Source organism: Eubalaena glacialis, chromosome 13 (genome assembly GCF_028564815.1).
Source record: "Eubalaena glacialis isolate mEubGla1 chromosome 13, mEubGla1.1.hap2.+ XY, whole genome shotgun sequence".
NCBI classification, from domain to species: Eukaryota; Metazoa; Chordata; class Mammalia; order Artiodactyla; family Balaenidae; genus Eubalaena; species Eubalaena glacialis.
In genome coordinates, this window is record NC_083728.1 from 78,035,055 (window position 1) to 78,054,886 (window position 19,832).

The 19,832-nt window shown below is 53.2% G+C and overlaps 2 protein-coding genes across 14 annotated transcripts; one reads left to right on the forward strand and one right to left on the reverse strand.

The window, feature by feature from the left end:
- The first annotated feature begins 1,057 nt into the window (after positions 1-1,057).
- TUFM (Tu translation elongation factor, mitochondrial) lies at positions 1,058-4,526 on the forward strand. 2 transcript variants are annotated; one of them, XM_061208242.1, is made up of 10 exons: positions 1,058-1,218; positions 1,321-1,515; positions 1,988-2,154; positions 2,369-2,473; positions 2,566-2,730; positions 2,878-3,010; positions 3,094-3,198; positions 3,312-3,463; positions 3,553-3,672; positions 4,160-4,526. In XM_061208242.1, exons 1-10 carry the CDS (start codon positions 1,176-1,178, stop codon positions 4,331-4,333), a joined length of 1,359 nt encoding a protein of 452 aa, XP_061064225.1. In that variant the 5' UTR covers positions 1,058-1,175; the 3' UTR covers positions 4,334-4,526. The 2 variants fall into 2 exon arrangements, with proteins under 2 accessions (XP_061064225.1, XP_061064224.1); XM_061208241.1 differs by lacking the exon at positions 2,369-2,473 and having other exon boundaries at positions 1,060-1,218.
- Positions 4,527-6,630: 2,104 nt separating this feature from the next.
- ATXN2L (ataxin 2 like) lies at positions 6,631-18,187 on the reverse strand. 12 transcript variants are annotated; one of them, XM_061209394.1, is made up of 24 exons: positions 17,697-18,187; positions 16,165-16,201; positions 15,891-15,947; positions 15,731-15,802; positions 15,182-15,332; positions 14,654-14,778; positions 13,708-13,799; positions 13,053-13,253; positions 12,267-12,442; positions 11,989-12,099; positions 11,246-11,440; positions 11,086-11,157; positions 10,771-10,841; positions 10,299-10,594; positions 10,150-10,219; positions 9,626-9,772; positions 9,429-9,501; positions 9,148-9,335; positions 8,667-8,796; positions 8,455-8,576; positions 8,075-8,287; positions 7,752-7,941; positions 7,389-7,425; positions 6,631-7,276 (listed from the first exon to the last, which is right to left on the reverse strand). In XM_061209394.1, the coding sequence occupies exons 1-23, from the start codon at positions 17,990-17,992 to the stop codon at positions 7,394-7,396; spliced, it is 3,117 nt and encodes a 1,038-aa protein (XP_061065377.1). In that variant the 5' UTR covers positions 17,993-18,187; the 3' UTR covers positions 6,631-7,276; positions 7,389-7,393. The 12 variants fall into 12 exon arrangements, 10 of the variants coding, with proteins under 10 accessions (XP_061065377.1, XP_061065375.1, XP_061065379.1 ...); XM_061209395.1 differs by having other exon boundaries at positions 7,063-7,147; XR_009703392.1 differs by having other exon boundaries at positions 7,389-7,941.
- Positions 18,188-19,832: the final 1,645 nt, after the last annotated feature.

The window sequence follows — 19,832 nt, forward strand, 5'->3', positions numbered from 1 at the left end:
AGACACCGTCAATTGAGTCTTAGGCTCTGATGAGTTTCAGAAACATTAATCAAGGTTAAGCAGCTGCTATTATCATCCCAGGGTGATGAGATGATGGATGTGAAAGTTAAAGGTCATCCTTGCACTCATTCATTCAGTCAACAGACATTTATTGAGTATTCACTGAGTGCCCCGCCCTGTGGTAGGAGCCAGGGACACAGCGGGAACAAGAAAGACTCAGGCTGCCCTTAAAGGCACTAGAAGTTTGTCCCTCACCTGGTCATCTGTAAAATTGGGTGGGTGGAACGACGATCGAGAGAATTACTCTCTGGGCTGCTGATGGTCCACAAGGGTGGACGGCAAACTTTGTCGCCGCAGGCTGTGAGCCAGGAGCGAGGGTATTTGAGGGTCAAAGACTGTGGGACCTGGAGGCTTCTGGAGCCCTTTTCTGTCTCTTGCCCAGCTCACTTCCTCTCAGAGCCAGACGTCAGCATCTCCCTATGAAGTAAATACTACTATTCCCATTTTACAGATAAGAAAACAAAGGCTCAGCGGAGAGATGGGTCATACTAGAGCCCCACCCCCGAAAGATTCCCAGGACGGTCTTCCTCAGCCAGGCCGCAGGGCCTGGTCCTACCTCCAGCTGCGACACACGGCCGCCAGATCTGTCGCCAGACCCGCGCAGTAGGTCGCACTCCAGGGGGTTCGGGGCCAGGACGTTCCGGAGTCATCCACGCCGGGACAGCCGCTTCTGCCTCAAGGAGGACGGGACCGTGCCTCACCCTCCCACGCTAAGTGCCAGCACAGCTCGCCGCCCTGGGAACTACAACGCCCATGAGCCTCCGGGGCGTAGGTGCGCTGTGGGACGCTCCACATCGCCCCCCGGCGCCACCAGAGAGAACTGCGTGGGCCCTGAGCCCGCGAGGCCCAAAGGCGCCTTGGAAACCTTCTCTACCCTCACCCAGCCGACAGCCATCAGCACCTTCCTGGACGTCTTACGTCCCGCGCCCGGAAGTTGACAGGGACATAGAGATTGGGGGCTAGAAGCTCCCAGACTTGCCCTCTCGGCCCTCACTTCCGCCGGAAGCGACTTCCATCCACAGTTGCCCTTTGCTTACTGCACGCGCCGCCGCCAGTGCTCGGTACACGCTAGTCCGGGCCCGGTACACACCAGTCCGGGCACCAGTACGACGACAATGGCGGCCTCGACCCTGCTGCGCGCGACGCCCCTCTTCAGCGGTGAGGGGGCGGGGAGGGCGATTGCGGCCCGGTTTCACGTGGGGTCTTCGGGAGCGGCTGGGCTCAGACCCGCGCCCTGACTCCAAGCCTCTGCCCCGGCAGGTCTCGGCGCCGGCCCGACCCCACTGCTGAAGGGTCTTTTGCGGCCGCTGAAGGCCCCGGCATTGCCCCGCTTGTGCCGCGGCCTGGCTGTGGAGGCCAAGAAGATCTATGTGCGCGACAAGCCCCATGTAAACGTGGGTACCATTGGCCATGTAGACCACGGCAAGACCACACTGACCGCGGCCATAACGAAAAGTAAGCAGGGTTGGGGTGGAGGCTTCCGGCAGCGCCAGCTCTGCTGGGGGGACCTGGAGCCAGGGAGGTGGGGCCCGCGGAGAGGCTGCTAGAGGTGTTCAGTGTGACCCCAGGCGCCAGAACTCGGGCGGACAGTAGGTTGCAAGATGCAGGAGACAGATTTCCCGTAGACATGAAGAAGTTTGTGATGCATAAATTGGGGGACCCCGAATGGCCTCCCTCCAGCCCTGGGGAGTGCCCTGTAAGCAGAGGTGTTACCCTAGAGAAGTCACAGGGATGGCCCTTGAGACCCTATAACCTTTCTTTCTGACCTGAAGTCACCTCTGCTCCAGGAGTTGAAGGAGGGCGTCTCGGAAGCTTACTTCTCCCAGACTGTCCTTTGTTTAGGTAGGAGGGGCCCAGGGGTGTGGCCTGAGCCCCTCCTCTATCTCTGGAACTTTAGCTGAAACGTGTGTTCTCTTCCTTCCGTTAGTTTTAGCCGAGGGAGGTGGGGCCAAGTTTAAGAAATACGAGGAGATTGACAACGCCCCGGAGGAGCGAGCCCGAGGTATCACAATCAATGCCGCCCATGTGGAGTACAGCACCACTGCCCGCCACTACGCCCACACTGACTGTCCCGGTCATGCAGACTACGTTAAGGTGAGAGCTGCTGGGGACAGGGCCTGGAACTGCCCTCCCTCGGGAAAAATGTTAGGCTTGTGGGGAGGAGGTTAAGATACTTGAGATGTATGGTTTTGAGATCATGGATCTGTGGGCCTGGCCAGTCACAGCAGGTGGTAAGGAGGTGGCTGGGGAGCTGAGGAGGTCATTGACCTACACTGAGTGTTTCCTCTCCTCTCCTCTCCCTCCCCAGAATATGATCACAGGCACAGCCCCCCTCGATGGCTGCATCCTGGTGGTGGCAGCCAACGATGGCCCCATGCCCCAGACCCGAGAACACTTATTACTGGCCAAACAGGTACCCAGAGCCTGGGTACGGGTGGAAGGAGGAAGGGGGGAGCGGCGTTGGGCCACTCAGGACACCATCTCTATGTTTTTCCCCACCTACAGATTGGAGTAGAGCGTGTGGTGGTGTATGTGAACAAGGCGGATGCTGTGCAGGACTCTGAGATGGTGGAGCTGGTTGAGCTGGAGATCAGGGAACTGCTCACTGAATTTGGCTACAAAGGGGAGGAGACTCCGATCATCGTTGGCTCTGCCCTCTGCGCCCTTGAGGTGAAGGCGGGGTCGGGCAGGAGCTGCTGCTGGCTGGGGATGGGGCTGGATGGGCATCAGAGCTCTGCTCTGAGTCTGGGGACTGGCTCTTGGCAAGTAAGAGGAGCAGAATGGAAGTTTCAGAGTCCTGTCACCTCCCGCTCATAGCAACGTGACCCTGAGCTAGGCTTGAAGTCTGTACAGAAGCTGCTGGATGCTGTGGACACTTACATCACAGTGCCCACCCGGGACCTGGAGAAGCCTTTCCTGCTGCCTATAGAGTCAGTGTACTCTATCCCCGGTGAGGACTCTGCTTATTTGCACTCCCTCCCCCTCACAGAAGCTTCACCCGGAGTTCTTGATATCCTGTCCTGTTTCTCCCAGGCCGGGGCACGGTGGTGACAGGCACACTAGAGCGTGGCATTTTGAAGAGGGGAGATGAGTGTGAATTCCTGGGACATAGCAAGAATATTCGCAGTGTGGTGACAGGTACAGAAAGAAGCCTTGGGACCCAGGGGCTCCAGGATGACCCCTCCCCTCGCAGACCCCTCGTGCCTTCCCTCTGCCTCACACCCTTCTCCCTCCTCTCTCCTCTCTCCTAGGCATTGAGATGTTCCACAAGAGCCTGGAGAGGGCAGAGGCAGGCGACAACCTTGGGGCCCTGGTCCGTGGCTTGAAGCGGGAGGACCTGAGGCGTGGCCTGGTCATGGCCAAGCCAGGTTCCATCCAGCCCCACCAGAAGGTGGAGGCACAGGTGAGGGCTCCCTGTGATGGTGGGCAGGCACCGTGGAGAGGCTCGGTGCTTCCAGCCACGCCCAGCTCCACCCTCGTTTTCTCTCACAGGTGTACATCCTCAGTAAGGAGGAGGGTGGCCGCCACAAGCCCTTTGTATCCCACTTCATGCCTGTCATGTTCTCCCTGACTTGGGACATGGCCTGTCGGACTGTCCTGCCTCCAGGGAAGGTACGATGTATATGACAGTGTGGGGGACTTTTACCACGTAAAGAGAAGCTGGCTGATGATGCAGGTGGAACTGGTGACGGAAGGGCCTGGATCAGTGGATTTAGGGGGAATGAGTCCTCATCCAGTATTCCTTAGCTTTGGTAGCATTTACCCACAAAGATTTCCCAGAAAAGAGTTCCTGTGGTTGAGAGTTCCAGTGTATTTTACATAAGGGCTCAGAGAAGCCCTGTAACTAAGAAACTTGTATAACCCAAAATTCCCTAAACATTTTTTTCTCAAGAAAAATGTTAGAAACACTAATTACCAGTCCTTTCCTGCCTTTGCGTATGCTGTTTGCATGTGCCTAACAGCTGGGATGAAGGTATCCCCAGAAGGAATCATCACCCTGCTTCATTTTCCCAAGGAGGTTAAAACCTCCTTGGTAGCAAACAAATAGGGAATGGAAGCTCCCTGAAGAACATGAGTGGTCCTTGTCTCTGCCCTCCAGGAGCTTGCCATGCCCGGGGAGGACCTGCAGCTCACCCTAATCCTGAGGCAGCCAATGATCTTAGAAAAAGGCCAGCGTTTCACCCTGCGAGATGGCAACCGGACCATCGGCACCGGCCTCGTCACTGACACACCAGCCATGACCGAGGAGGACAAGAACATCAAGTGGAGCTGAGTCTGGACCTCTGCTGGGGCTCTCTTGTGTTCATGGCTGTGCTGGCCAGTGTTCTCTCCTGCCTCTCGTGCCCCCTTCTCAGGGCAGAGGCTGCAGCCCAGCTGAGTTGCAGCTAGACTGACACTTCCCCTGGCCAGAGGGCCACGTGGCCGGCCAGGTGAGGTAGGTCAATAAACTGTTTTGTGAATAGAAAGCTAGCTTGTGTGCCTTATGTCCTTTGTACACACTGGAGAGGATGAGGAATATAAAAATGGAGCTGGACACATAGCTTGGGAGAGATCCCTGAGCCGTTTGAACTGAGTTCACATCTCTAGCCTCAAGAGTTCATCTATGGTACAGGGTGGAAAAGCTCCTGTCTTAAAGCTGTCACCACTGCTGTGACAACTTGAGAAAGGCAGAGAAGCTAAATTAGGATTGAAAGCTATTCTAGTGAGCTTTGTATGATTGCCTAACAAAATGCTACATGTAATAGGCTATATTTTGGATATCCTACTGGGAGATACTGGGAAAGTGGTTATAGCTTGGGCCCAGTTCAGGCGCCAAACCCACCTGGTTTCCTCTGAGTAGTTACTAGGCTGTTAATGTCTAGCTACCTTTATTTAAGCTTGATACTGGGAACTGTATCTTACCTCTGTATCTTACCCAGCACATAAAATGTACTTGGTAAATACATAATTTGCTTGATGGGTTATCACCACCATATCACTAATTCCAAACAGGAGTGAGAAATTGTAGCATGAAAGTTTCATTTTCAACATTTACTTAGATTTAACATTAACAAGGTCTGTTTATCAAACACACAGGGAGTAAAATGCTGAGATTTGGGGGAATTCCCTTGCAGTCCAGTGGTTAGGACTGTGTGCTTTCACTGCCCAGGGCCAGGGTTCAATCCCTGGTCGGGGAACTAAGATCCCACAAGCTGCATGGCACAGCCCAAAAGAAACAAAAAAATGCTGCGACTTATAAAAACTTGAAATTACCGGTCAGATGCTGACCCCCAACAAAAAAGGTAACATTCAGCAGGGATTAATGGGCACCCTTTCAAACTTGGATCCTGACAAATGAGTATATTCAGGACCGACAACCTGTTCACAAGCAGCTCATAGAAGGGTCTTGGGCCGAACGTGGGAGCTGTTTTGAGAAACTCAGCCTGATCCGTGATTCCAGAACGAGGCAAACTTGAGAGGACAAAGGAACTTCATGAAAAGTACTGTCCAACAGTAAAGCGAGGTTACTTGTTTTACCCTCTTCAGTGTCCAAGGTGAGGCTGAAGGGTTTCACAGGAGGATTCCTGACGGGGCGGGGGGAGGCTTAGTTCCCTTCCAACTTCAAGACTTCTGCTCTTAGGAATAAATTATCATCGAAAGGGCTACTCAGGAACGCCTGCAATTACACCTCTCCCAGGACTACAGAAACCTGTCTCCATCTGCACCGCAAACATCAGGAGCCCAATTGAAGGCTTTCCTGCTCCTGTTTCTTCCATCGTGGATTGCCTCCCAACCCCAAAGGATGGCCCCTAAGACAGCTCCAGTCACTTGGAACCCCAGACCCGCCTGTTTTTAACAGCCAGTTAGCTGCTACAGATAACCCCTTTCTACTCGCCTCTTTAAACACCTCGCCTGTCTTCCCCAGTGCCATGCCTGCCAAATACCAGGTTTCAGATACTCACACCTGGGAATTCTCCCCCAATATCTAACTTCATTCTTCCTGCCCTGGTCTCAGCCAATTTTCTCTGCCTATAACTGAACACCAGTCCCATCCTCTATCCTCTAAGGGTGAAATCTTCACTTTATAGACAAGAAACCAAGGCCAGGTCCTATAGTAAGAATTCCAAACCGCCTCTGAAAAAACCCCCTCTTCTGAAGCCTGTTATTTCTCCATCCCATACTTGCCTCCTCTCTTCCTAATTTAGCTCCTACTCCCCTCAGCCTGGCTCAGTTCAGCCCTCTCCCCACTTTCACCAGCAGCTTCATCTTACAGCTCTCACCCACACCCAAGACCTCTCAGCTGTGTACCAGTCGGGCTCTTATTTCCAGTGGCCCAAAACACTAATGTACTTTTCAGTGTAAAGAGGTAGACATAACTCATGAAGTACTTACATTAGAAATGAAAACCTCAAACCATACCTGAGGCCAACTTTGAGAGGAGAAAACAGCCACAGAGACTGGGTGACCTGTGTAGCACTTACAGAGCCAGAAAGGCATCTTTGGGCTGTACTGCTACACTGCCCCACGTCGGAAACCACGTAAAACTGAGCTGCGATCTCACTATTCTCCAAAGAGGAAACTATAAGCAGGTTAAGTTAGTTTAAAATTTTATTTTTTTTAATTTTTTTTAAATATTTTTATGTAATAAAAAGTAAAAGTCCTTGTCCAACCATCCTTGTGGGGCATCTGTGTCTGTCACGCAGGTCATTCAAGTTAATGGGGAAGAAAGAACGGGGGGCCCAAGTCTGAGGTTATAAATAATAGAAAATAAAAGATCTTCGTCTCCAGCGGGGGGGATAGATGAGAGGATGGAAGGGCAAGATGGGGTGGGGATGGGCAGGGGCAGAGCAGGAACCCCCCACCCCCGCTGGACCCCGGCCCTGCCCACTTTGAGGCCCTTCCCATTCAAGGTGCTTGGCAGGAATTCCCCAGCTCCCCCCGCCCCCGGGGGGAAAGGGGGACTGGGGGGCTGGGACTGGTCCGAGCTGCTGGGGGAAGAGACATAGGTCACTCTTCCCTCCACTCATGGAGGTCTCAGGTCGCGGCCAGGACAATCTTCAGTTCCCCGGGGGGTGGAAGGGGAGCTGCTGGGAGGGATGAGATTGAACTGGTTGGAGGGGAAAGAGAAGAGAGCAGGAGCATTAGAACCCAAGCAGCTGTCCCTGCATCCAGTGCCGTCCAGTGCGGGGTGTGGGGCAGTGCTGGTAGAAGCGCCTCCTCAAGGTGTCTCATGGGGCTGTCAGAAGCACAGATCAATCGCCGTTTCCCAGTGAGCCAGAGCCCTTCCTCATGTGCCCAGCTCAGCCCCCCACACCCCAGCCTGGCCCTGTCTGCTGCGCTGACCTTACCTCGGCTAAGTCAGGAGACAGTCGGGGTCACTGAGAGCTGGGGAGGCAGTGGGGAGGGGGGCTGCTGGATCACAACTGAGCGAGGACGGAGGGAAGCAAAGGACAGAGCCAGGAGCAAGCCCCTGGCGGCGGCGACTGTGGCTTCTGCCCACCCTACATACTTCACAGACAGGTGCAGGTCGGCAGGCGCCCTGTGGGACAGCCCTGCCTCCAAGACCCCTCACTCCCCACCCAGAACCCGTGCATCCTGCCCCACCTGCAGCCCATCAGCTCTTCCATGCCAAATTCCCCCAGCTAACGAGAACTCACGAATCCTGTCATCGGCTCCTCCTGGAAATCCAGGCGCCTGGCCAGGCTGCTCACCTTGGGGGTGTCCGATGTAGGGATAGGGTGAGGGTGTGGAAGCTGAGAGTGCAGGCACCCCACTCTGGGGCACCGCGCCTTGGGGGGGGCCCCCATGGCTCTGGGGTGGGTGCAGCAGCATCACCTGGGGCGGGTGGGGAGCCCCAGGGTGAGGGGGCGGGGCTGCTGTGATTCCAGTTTGGACATGGGCCTGCAGAGAACAAAAAGCAGCTGGGAGCACCTTTCAGACACGGGCTCTGAAAATTTCAGTGTCAGGAGCCTGAAGGGAAAGGTGCACCGAGGGTTCAGGTCCTCGTGGCAAAGCAGGTCACGTGGGCTCTTACCTGGGTAACATGGGCCATGTTGGTGAAGCCGTGGGGCAGCTGCTGGTGGGCATGGATAGCATACACAGCGGCTGGCTGGGGGAAGCTGCTCTGAGGGGACTGCGCAGAAGGTCCCGGCGGCAGAGAAGGCGGCGTGCCTGTCAGGGCCCCTGGGTGGTACAGGTTCTGCTGTGGCTGTCCACTGCCCAGGTGTGGGGCCTGCCCCGCCTGGTGCTGTCAAGGGGAGATGGAGGGTGAGTACCACTTCCTCCTCTGGTCCCCCGGCTTACCACTTGCTGACCCCTGGTCCTCCCTCCCCGCTGGAGAATGACCCCTAGCCTATCCCTCTCTTGCAGCCACCCATTCCTGCCCCGCCCACTTGGATCCCCCATGGCAGGCACCTGGACGGGACTGGGGGCTGCATGCTGGGACTGCGGCTGGCTCCCAGTAGGCGTGGTGGCCGGCTGCGGCTGGTGGGCATGGAGCTGCGTGGCATGGTGTGGATAGGACTGGTGAACAGTGGCTACAGCAGGAAAGGGGAAGAGAATCAGGGCTGAGCACACTGGAGGGGACAGAGGAGCACAGCCTGGAGGGGGGAGGGTACAGAACTCACCATAAAGGGCTTGGGGGGTGGGCTGCTCTGCAGAAGGGTACTGAGGGGTGGAGGATGACACAATGGCCTGGGGATGGCTCCCCGACGTCAGCATGCGTGGGTTGCTTTGAAGCATGGGGGCAAACACCGGCTGGAGGAGCAAGGAGAGGAGCGGTCGGCACGGTGGAGGGCTCGGGAGGCAGAGCCTGCTGCCGAGCACCCTGGGCACAGCGCTACCCTGGTCTCGTCACGACCACCCTGCTTCCCGTTCACAATAACCCTACTAAGTTTTTTTCCATATAAAGTGTAGCACTACTAAGGCCCAGGGATCCACTGCCTTGCACAGGTCTTACCAGAGCCAGGACTGAAGCCCAAGTGGGACACCACCACCCAGAACTCTGCCTGCCTCCCTCGCCAGCTCCCGGAGTCTGGGAGGTGGAGAAGACGGGCTTTCTAAGAAGCGGGGGCTCTGCACCCCTCTCTCCTCCCGCGCCTCAGTCACCTGCGAGGGGTAGTGGGCCATGGGCTGCATCATGGCGGGCTGGCCTGGGAACTGCTGTGGATTGTAGGGGATGTAGGAAGAATAAGGTGTGGCAGCCACCAGAGGGGGGCCAGCAGCGGCGGCGGCCTGCATCATCGGAGGGGCTGAGGCTGGCTGGTGTTGGTCCGAGCGCTGGGGGGGCAGGGAGCCTGCCGATGGGGGGAAAATAGTGCAGAGCTCAAGCTCCATCTGCCAGCAGGCACTAGGCAGTGCCACCGACTGCCCCTCCTGACCCTGCTCACCTTTTGCTCCCCGGTACTTGCCCTGTTGTCCAGGCACTGAGTTGGACACAGGATATGGATACATCTGAGGTGCCTAGGGACAAGAACGCAGGTGAGACTGAACGCCTTGCTTATAAATGCTCAGAACAGGTGTAACTCGGTCCCTCAGGTAGCCCAGCCAAACCTCTTACCCTGGGCCACCCAGTCTCTTCTCTCACCTGAACAGCTGGTCCCATGTGGATCTGAGGTATGTAGGAAATGTACTGGGGGCTATATAGCCCACTCTGGCCTGCTGTCAGCACCGGGATGGAGGGAGTTGAATGAGTCCGGGGCCCAGGAGAAGTTGGAGTACTGGTGGATTTATTCTGTGAGAGACAAAGCAGGACACGTATAAGATATCTTAATGACTTTTGTACCACCCCCCCCCACCCCAAATCAACAGCATCCACGGAGTGCTGTGCGCCAAACACATCCTATGCTTTATCTTGGTTAAGCCTCACGTCAAACCCTATGAGATGAGCTTTCTCAAATTACAGGAGAGGAAACTGAGACAGAGAGGTTAAGTGGCTTGTCTAAGATCACAAAGCTTGCAGGTACAGAGGATCAAGCCGAGTCAGTGGGCCCGTGCTCCTGACTACCAGACTCTGTCACCTCTCGCTGCCTGACAGTCAGGTGCTCCCCCTCCAGTGCTCTAACACCCTGCTCCCAAGTCCAAAGCCCACATTCCCCCATCCCATCTCACCACAGACAGCAGGGGCTTAGTGGGATTGAACTCCTTGGCATTAGGGTTCAATGTTGACTTCTTCACTTGTCTATGAGAGAAAAATAAAGTAAATCCTCACAGCTTGCCCCTCATCACCCGATACCCACCCAGCTCCCCACCCCACTCACTCAGCAACAGGGCCCTCATCCTTGTCATCTCCCTTGATGAGGCCCACTGGGGGGCTACTGGTTTGGCTTGGGCAAGGCGGTGGGGGCTGATCCGGCCCTTCGGTGCCTCCTGCTGGTGGCAGGGGTGGTTTGTCCTCCTTATCCGATATGGATTCTGTCTTGGAGGAAACAGGGGACCCCATGGGCTCTGAAGCCAAAAGACTATCAACCTCCTTCTCCTTCCCTTTGGCCTCCTCCTTTAGGATCCGGGGAGGAAAAGGATCCAGGCTGGTCTCAGGGGAGCTACTGGGCTGAAGCTGGAAGGAGAGAAACACATACACAACATACAGAGTACTGTCCAGTCCAGACCCCAAGCCCACCTTCCTTCCTTCATCTTTGCTTGCTGTCACCTCTTGGTGCCACCCAGTGCCTATTCCATAAACCCCCTTCACCTCCATCCTAACATCCTAGCTCATTCCCACACTTTTCTCACCTTAAACTGGGCCCCAAATTTTCTCAGTTCTTCCAGTTGAAAGCGTTTCTGCTCGTTCTGAAGACCAGGGACTATGAGAAATACCAAAAAAGGAAAAAATATACATTTCTTTTCTCGAAGGTGGCTACACAGCATCCCAAAGGACAAAGAAACCACGGAAAAAAAGAAGAGCTCTTTAGAACCCTTTAAGTTAGGATCAAAAGGCTGATACACATTGTCTGAATTCCAACAACTTTCCTAACTGAAAGGCTGTCCTAATCCAAGGGGTATTAGACTCTGGCAGAAAAAAAAAAAAAAAAAAAAAAAAATCCTCACCTTTCCCTGCTATGCGGGACAGCTCCTGGGACTCCAGCGTTCTCCCAGGTTCCTTGGCTGGGAGTTCTTTTACTGAACAAGAAAGGAGAGATGCATGAAGGCCCTTCTGTCCAGAACCACACTTCCCACTGTCCACAGCCCTCAGGCAGGTGGCTCTTACCATCTGTGGGTGCCAGTGAGATCTTTGGAGAAGCTGGGGAAATGGAGCCTACTCCAGGATCCCCAACTGATGATGTCACGGGGATGGAAGCTGAAGAGGTCGGTACTGCTGAGCCGATGGGAGGCTCAGGACAGGAAGCTGAGATTGGGGCAGGGGCAGCTGACTTGGGAGAGCGTGGGGGGTACATCCGGCCTACTGAAAGAAAAGGGAGAGCGATGTGATAGTCACTGCTGGTCAATGAGCAATGGGTACCGGAGACTCACCAGAAACACCAAGAAAAGTTTATCCACAAGGTCACAAACCTAAATACTTAGAAGGGCAAGGCAGGTAAGGTAAGCAGGTAAAATGGCTTCATGGGTACCATGAAAGACTGGAATGCTGAAAGGGACAGGCATGACTCAGTTCCAGCCAACCAGAGCTATGCAGCAAGACAGGTTCAGTGTTGGCAGAACTTTCTGTATTTCAAAAGAAGTTAGAAATTTTCTATGTTTTCTCCTGTCTTAAAATGTTGGCAACTAATTTAAACAAAAGACATCTGCCGGCCAGACACAACCCATGGATTGCCACAGTGGGATTTCTGCACGAGGGAAACTGAAAAATTATTTCCTAAAAAGCATAAATCCAAGCCTCCAAAACACCTCTTATCATATCTTGAAACTGTCTCCCATCCCAGCATTCTGACACATTTACATCCCTTCACAAATTTCTATCCATTTCTTCATGTAACACCACTGGAATCTTACCTGCAGGAGGAGGTGGAACAGAAGCTTCTCCAGAAGGCCTGCTGCTGGGGGAAGACAGAGTCTTGGCACCTCTCAGAGGCCGCTGTGCCTTAGGGGACATGCGGGAAGGGCCTAATTTTTTTTTTTTTTTTTAAAGATGGGAAAAAAGAGGCAGAGTTCCTGCTATTACATTACCATCAACACACCTTCCTTCTAACCCATCTAAATCCTTTTAATTGTCTTCCCCACCTCCTTACCTTCCTGTTCCCTGCCCCCAACAAGTCTGCTTCATAACTCACCTCCATTGATACCGCGTGTCTCAGAACCTGGGCCAGGGCTGCTATTGTCAAGATGGTGAGGGCCACGAGGTGGCAAAGAGCTAAGGCCAGGCCGGCCACCCCGAGAACTACTGCATCGAACTCCTCCCCGGGGACCTTCCCGAACTCGTTGGGGTAGAGGGATATACTTTCCCTCCCTGGGGAGAGAGTTCAAATAACATTAAGTAGCCACAAAACACATTTTACAAAGATGAAGCCCTCTTCCTGAAGTCCACCTCCTGCCTCAACACACACACACAACTATGCCTGGCTTTGGCTGTCTGCACTCTTTCACTTGACGAACTGTCCTGGTTATGTGTTCTGTGGCTCCAGGATTATGCCCTTATGTTGCATCAACCCCTGACCAGAACAAAGCAGCCAGTACTCCACAGTCCTAACCCTCCTGACCTACAAGAAAGGTAGTATCACACTGTGGTTTAAGGTGCAGCTTTTATAAGACACTATACACTTTGGTTTCATTTTCATAAAGGAAAGAGTAGAAAAACATATGAATGAATATGCAGAGGAAAAAAGAACATGTATCAAAAAGCTGAAAAAAACCTGTCCTTAATCCGTAAGCTTTAGCCTTGTTACCTTGGGCAAATTACCTAATGATTCTAGACTTCAGTCTCCTAAACCTAAGAACTGGGAATAACTGTGTATTAACCTATATGGCTGTGAGGCTTCAACAAGAGTATACCGAGCTCTTGGCTCAAGCCCTGGCCCAAACGGTGAGCCCCACATGGACCAGCCACCCCTAGCAATCACCTAGATGCCAAGCTGGGGCTCTCTCGCCCTGAACCCTGTCGCTGAACTGCACTGTGCTTCTCCTCCTCAGTGCGCCCGTCATCGTTCTCCATGGCGATCCGCAGGCGGTACTGGGGGCTCGATTCAATCTCTCGAGCCAACTGGGCTGCACGCAGCTCCCGCTGACGAAATTCTTCTGAGTTGTCCTTCTCTAAGGGCACCCTGAGAGGACCACGACAATCCCAGTGCCGTGGGACAAGAGGGGAAAAAGGGAAGACATTTCTATCAGTCCTATCACCAGCTCAGATATGTAGGTGTTTAAACCCTTCAACAACTCAGCATGTATTGAACTGGCATCTAGGAGGGTCCCAGGCAGAGCAGCAAGGCCTATCTCTGAATCTGAGGGGCACTTAGACACATATATAAATCTGTTAAGGTTTTAGAGAAAAAGTATGGACAAGAAAGCAGTTAATTCTACTCATGGAATCAAGGTTAAGAGAAAAGAGAAAACCTTTGCGGGAGCAGTTCACAAGGCAGATCAGGAGTGGGGAGAGGGCAACCCAGCACCCAGAAAAGCACGTACAAAAGCTATGTTCCACCTACAGACCCACCCGCCTTCTGTTGATGACCCCACACCTCAAGCTGTACCACATAAGAAGTACCAAAAGACACTCACGTGTAAGAAGAGAGACTGCTGTCGTAGGTAGTCTTTATGCCATAGTTCTCCTCATTGAACTTGAACATTTCATTGGGGTCCCATCCATTGGACTAAAGGAAAAGGGAGAACGTTTTAAAACCCAGGAAGGAAAGCAACAATAACCTGTCTTTGTCCTCCATCAGGTTGAAAGATTAAAAATCTGACCAAATCAAGAGTGAAAAAAGGAACACAGTTGGTGGGAATGTCAACTAGTACTACGGACTGTAGTACAAACCGGCAATACCTAGCAAAAGAGAAGTCTTTAAGACCTAACATCCATTTCCAGGTTTATATCCCAGGGAAATTCTGGCATATGTACATGGGGATACATGTTCTAAAAATTCACTAAGGCGCTATTTTTAATACCAAAATAACGGCCAAAGAAACACCAATCAGTAAGGAAAGGGATAAATACAATTTGTTGTGTATACATACATGTACATGTATATAAATAGGACAATACACAACAGTTAAGAGCAATGACTAGATCCACAGACCAACATGAAAAATTCAAAATCTATAAGCAGGAAAAGTAAATTTTAGACAAATTAATGCAGTGAAATAACAATGCACTCACTAATGAGCAACTTTAAATGGTCACGGTAGTTGTTTTGAGAAAGGAAAATGGGCCTACACAGTACTCAATCTCATCTATATCTTTTTTTTTTTTTCAGGCTGGATAAAAAACTGATTTGAAGCAAAGGTTAACAGCTGTCAATCACAGATGATGGAAGAACAGGTATTTTTGTTTTGTTATTTTCTGTACCTTTCCATTGGAATCTAACTGCCATCAACAAGCAATAGTAAAAGAGATCCCCCCGCCCACCCCAGCAACTCTTGGTTCCAAGAATTATGTCGTGTCAACAACCCACACTCTGGCAGCAGAGCTCCCCAGCTCTCAGGTTCTCGGGGAAGGAGACTGTACCATGTCAGACTCCAGGTCGTAGTCATCGCTGTTGCTGTCGCCCCCCTCCCAGCGCTGAAGCACCTTCTCTTTGTGCTCCCCATTCACCTTCGAGTTCATGGCAATGGCTGAATCAGTGAACTTGTCTGTGAGGGCAGATTGAAGATCAGGAGTCAGGTGATATTTCAAAGCCTTCTTTCCAACACCCCTCCCACCACGGGAGTAAAGAAAAGTTTCTGTGTGTCAGAGTTTGGGGGGTGGGGGCAAGGGGTGGGGTGCAGCATAAAAAGCCTCATTCTAAGAGTTCAAAAGGAGCAAGGAGTTGAAAACAAAGCAAGGAAAGTATCAAGAACCACAACACAGGCTGGAATTCATTCCACTGTATCTTAGACATTAAGACATACTCTGAAGAAGAAAAATCTAGCTATCTTCCTCAGAAATAAAGGAAGATGGTAAAGAGGGGGAGGGAGGAGGAGAAACAAGTCATCACGTTCTCTGCCCTCTACTCAAGAAGTGGGTCTGACATAACACCCTGGCCCAAAAAAATACCTTTAGTAGCATAATTGAAGTCAACATTTCGGAAGTGAACAAGCATGACATCACTTGGTTTAAACACCATGGTGTCCACAATGTCTTCCCGACGAGGGCCACCTGCTGGCTCCGATGCTTTCCGGTGCACAGCGTCTACTGCCAGTTCAAACTACAAAAGTCCCATTTCCCAACACCCAAGGGTCAGTATCAAGAAATGTGAAGACAAAAATATGACTACTTTTGTTTTACCCTTTCTAAACTTTCCCCAACACCACATTCTAACGTGCACTGTCTTCTCAACACCAGCCACAGGACTTAGCCAAAGTCCCAAACTTAAAAATTCACATCTTTAAAGTTGAGCATTTTAACGTCAAAGTCCTGAGCCCTCAAATCTCAAACCCATATCTTTTAAGTGCATGCAGCACTATTCCGGCACAGGCCTACAAAAATGAGTACAGCCACAATGTTGACCAACACCACTCAATTTGTATCTGCAATGAGCCTATTTCATTTTCCCCCTCTTCCTCCCATGTAACTCCAAAGCTAAGCTAATCTGAATACACTGACCTTTGAGCTCAGCGTCTTGAAGATACCTTCATAGGTGGTACCATTCTTTACCTTTACATCACAAGTGGAGCCCTGAAAAAGCGGGAGAGAAAAAAAGAAGAGTGCCTCTAGCAAAAGGATGCATTACATTTCTCAACCTAGGGGTTAGGTACCCACTTACCACAACAGCTGTAAGGAAATGCAGCATTCTGGAATTGTTGTAGACACCCTCAAACACCTGTCAGTAACACAGGAGAGGGACAAATAAAGGAACAGCCAGTCACCATCTCACCTTCCTTCAAAATGTCCACATTCAACTCACACCCACCTTGTATGTGCTGAGCCCCTTGCGCTTCTGAACCCATCTGACTATTTCTGCACCTAATCTGCCCTATATACCCATATATACATCTTTTAGGTCTCTATACCTTAGGCAGGGGGGAAAAGGCACTCACCGGTGACTGTGGGGGTCCCTTTCCTGTGCTTTGTCCCCTGTAAGAAATGAGAAACTAGTTTTTTAAATATGTTCAATCCCTCTTATACAACTGACTTCAAAGAACTTGGTATGCTAGAGCCAGATACCATGTGAAGATGATCATTTAGGCTACAAACCAATTAATCAACAAGATTTTCAAATTCTCACTTTATAGAGGAAGAAAAACAGGCATTAAAAGCCATTTTCTCCAAATGCCAGTCAATCATCAACGGCTGTCAACTGCTTTAAGAGCCAATTCAATACAACCGTTTCACTTTCTGCAAGAGGGCCAGGGCTGCATGCTTCCAAAAGACAAATGCTACAATATTCGACAACAAATAACCCATCCCCGATGTAAAGGTGGAAACTCAGAGAGTGTAGATTTGGAACTACCTAGCTCAGGCATATTACCTCCGAAACAGAAAAGACCATCATTTTTACGTCCTAAACCCTGGAGGGTGGGGGTACTCCCGCTACAATCCACCCTTCTAGACTTCTTTACTCATTCAGCCTGTTACCCACTCTGGAAGGAGTCACCTATCGCCCGGTAACCCTGCTCCTCGCTGGGTGATGTAACCAGCGGTTGAAGAAGGCGATCAGGGGGGCCGTTGGCGGGGCTGGGGGACAGCGCAGCCGCAAAACCTATCCACCGGGAAGCCTCGCCCGGTCTGCGCCTGCGCACTAAAGCCCACGGGCCTCTTCTAACCACCCCCTCCCGCGATCAGAACCCACTGCGCCTGCGTGTACCTCCACTCTCAATTCCATACACCCACACACAGAAGAAACCGAGTGGGGTGTCCACCACTCATCCAAGAACACCAGGCAAACCCGTCCACGCACACTCCCAGCAGCTGCCCTATATGTTACCCGGGGCTGGAGAATGGCCGGGTCATAAGACAGAGCATCCGCGCACACGTAGGGGAAGAGCGCGCGCGCGCGCGCTGGAGGTTCCCGACCCGCAGTCCTCCCAGCTTCGTCCCTCCTTCCGTCCCCCCGCCCACCCTGCTCCCCTCCTACTGGCCAGACTGGGAAGGGGGAGGTGGCAACTCGCTCCCAAGTCCCTCCCTCCCCATTGGCCAAACTGTGGGCCGCGCGCCCCCCTCCATTGGCTACGGCCAGGAACCCCTTCCCGCAGCTGACTCCCCATTGGCTGAAGCCGGGGACCGCCAGACCCTTCGTGGTAATGGAGCCGGGGACCCCGATCACCTCTTCACCCCCCCCCCCAAAACTCCTCGTTCCGACGCCGCTGGCGGGATGCGCCCTGCCTGCCCTTAAAGCCCAGGTCCCGAGCCCTGACTAGGCTCGCAGAGCTGAACACGGCCCCTAAATGCCCCGGTGGCCATCCGGGGACCCTTTTCCTCCGACCTGTTTGGACCTGAGGGGCCCAACCCCAGCTTCACGGGGTTTCCCCACTCCCCCTGGCGCCCCTCAAAGGTGGCCAGGCTGGAAGTCCGCCTCGCGCGGTGTCTCAGCCACCTCGGCTCCAGCGCCCGGAAACCCACCCATCCTCACCTGGCGCTGCCGATGGCCGCTGCCCCTGGCCTCTCCTGATGTTGCTGCTGCGGCGGCGGCGGCGCCAAGATGCCCTCAGCTCCCCGGCGGAGCCCGCTCCCGGCAGCGGCTGCAGGCCCCAAGCAGGGGGAAGCAGCGGCGGGAGGCCCTGGGGGAGCCGAGGTGGAGGCCAGGGGCCCCGGGAGGCCGCCGTTGGGAGGGCTGGTGCCCCCGGGAGGCCGGCGTGCCACGGCCTGTTGCGTGGGGGGCGGCTGCTGGGGCTGGGAGGTCTGTTGTGGCGGCTGAGGCTTCAACATGATGGCAGCGTCCGGAAGGGGAATTAGGGGGAAGGGAGGGAGAGAGGAAGCCGGGGCTGGGCCCCCGCCGGAGAGCGCGGGAAACGACGGGGACTGGGAAGCTGGGGACCCGCCGTTGGCGGGCGGGGGCAAGCCCCGCGGTGTCGGGGGTGGAGAGAGAAGACCGCGGCGCGAGGAAGCGCCGCGAGGCGGAAGGGGAGGGGGTCTCGTGGGCCGGAGGAAAGCGAGAGGGCGCGAGCCGGCTTGGCGCGCGTGCGCGTCGCCGGGGAAAGGGGAGGGGGAAGAGCGCCCGGGCGGGAGCTCCCGAAGGGGGAGGGGGGGAGGAGGGAGCGGCGGCGCGAGCTGTCCGCGCGCACCGGGGCGTTCAGCTCCGGGCGGGAGAGGCGAGAATAAAAAAAGGTGAATCTCGCGCCCCTCGCCTTTGGAGTTGGGAAAGAGCAGCGCGGGCGCTCACGCGCGCCAAGGACTTATGGTCTCTAGATCTCAAGCAGCCCGGAAGGCTGCCGGCCGCTGTCGCTTCACAATGAGCGTGTGAAGCGCTGGGGGTGGAGCCGAAGAAGCAGAGAGGAAGGAAGAGCCGGCCGCCCCGCCTAGGCCGCCGGCGTAGCGTCGGGATACCTCCGCAGTCGTGTGAGAAGTCACGACGTAGACTGCAGTTCTTCCGCCATTTGGGGGCCCATGGGCGGAGTCTTGAGTGCAAAAAGAAATCCCGCGACTAGACCAGGGACTTATCCTAGGCTTGTGGTAGGTTGCATGGGGACCTTATCTGCTTTACATAAAAGACTGATAGGCATTAAAGTTATCAGTTTGAGCATGCTGATCTTTGGGGATAAATCTATGCCTAATTCTAAGTTATTTTAATGATTTTCAACCTAATGGTTTCTCCATGCCCTAGGATGAACCCTTAAACTGTAGTAACAAAGAGACTGAAGGCCATAGTTCCTAGGGTCTAGTTCAAAATCCTCCACCCAACTCGGCAATGAAGGCAGCCTTCATTCATTCAAATTAGTTGGGCATTAGGACATTAGGCTAGGTGCTTTGGATGTAACTAATTAAACCACTTCTTGCTCTCAAGGAGTTCAAACTAATGGTAGATTCAGAGAATTAGATGAGATCTATTAGGTGAAGCACAGGGCACTATGATAGTACACCTAATTCAGCTTTGGGTGATGGATTTCTAGGCAGGGGAAATAGGATATGACAAGGTAAGAAAACTTCATTATGTCGAGTATAAAATAAGAGGGAGGAATCAAAAAAAAAAAAAAAACACACAAAAACTGGAAAGGTAAGTAACCTGGGACCAGAGTTTAAAAGAGATGTGGAGGGACTTCCCTGGTGGTCTAGTGGCTAAGACTCCGCGCTCCCAATGCAGGGGGCCTGGGTTCGATCCCTGGTCAGGGAACTAGACCCCACATGCCACAACTTAAGATCCTGCATGCCACAACGAAGATCCTGCACGTGGCGACGAAGATCCGTGGTCCACAACAAATACCTGGTGCAGCCAAATAAATAAATATTTAAAAAAATAAATAAAAGGCACTTCCCTGGTGGCACAGTGGTTAAGAATCCACCTGCCAATTCAGGGGACACGGGTTTGAGCCCTGGTCCGGGAAGATCCCACATGCCACAGAGCAACTAAGCCTGTGCACCACAACTACTGAGCCCGCATGCCACAACTACTGAAGCCCACGCACCTAGAGCTCGAGCTCCACAACAAGAGAAGCCACCACAATGAGAAGCCTGTGCACCGCAACGAAGCGTAGGCCCTGCTCGCCGCAACTAGAGCAACTAGAGAAAGCCTGCGCACAGCAACGAAGACCCAACACAGCCCCAAAAATTA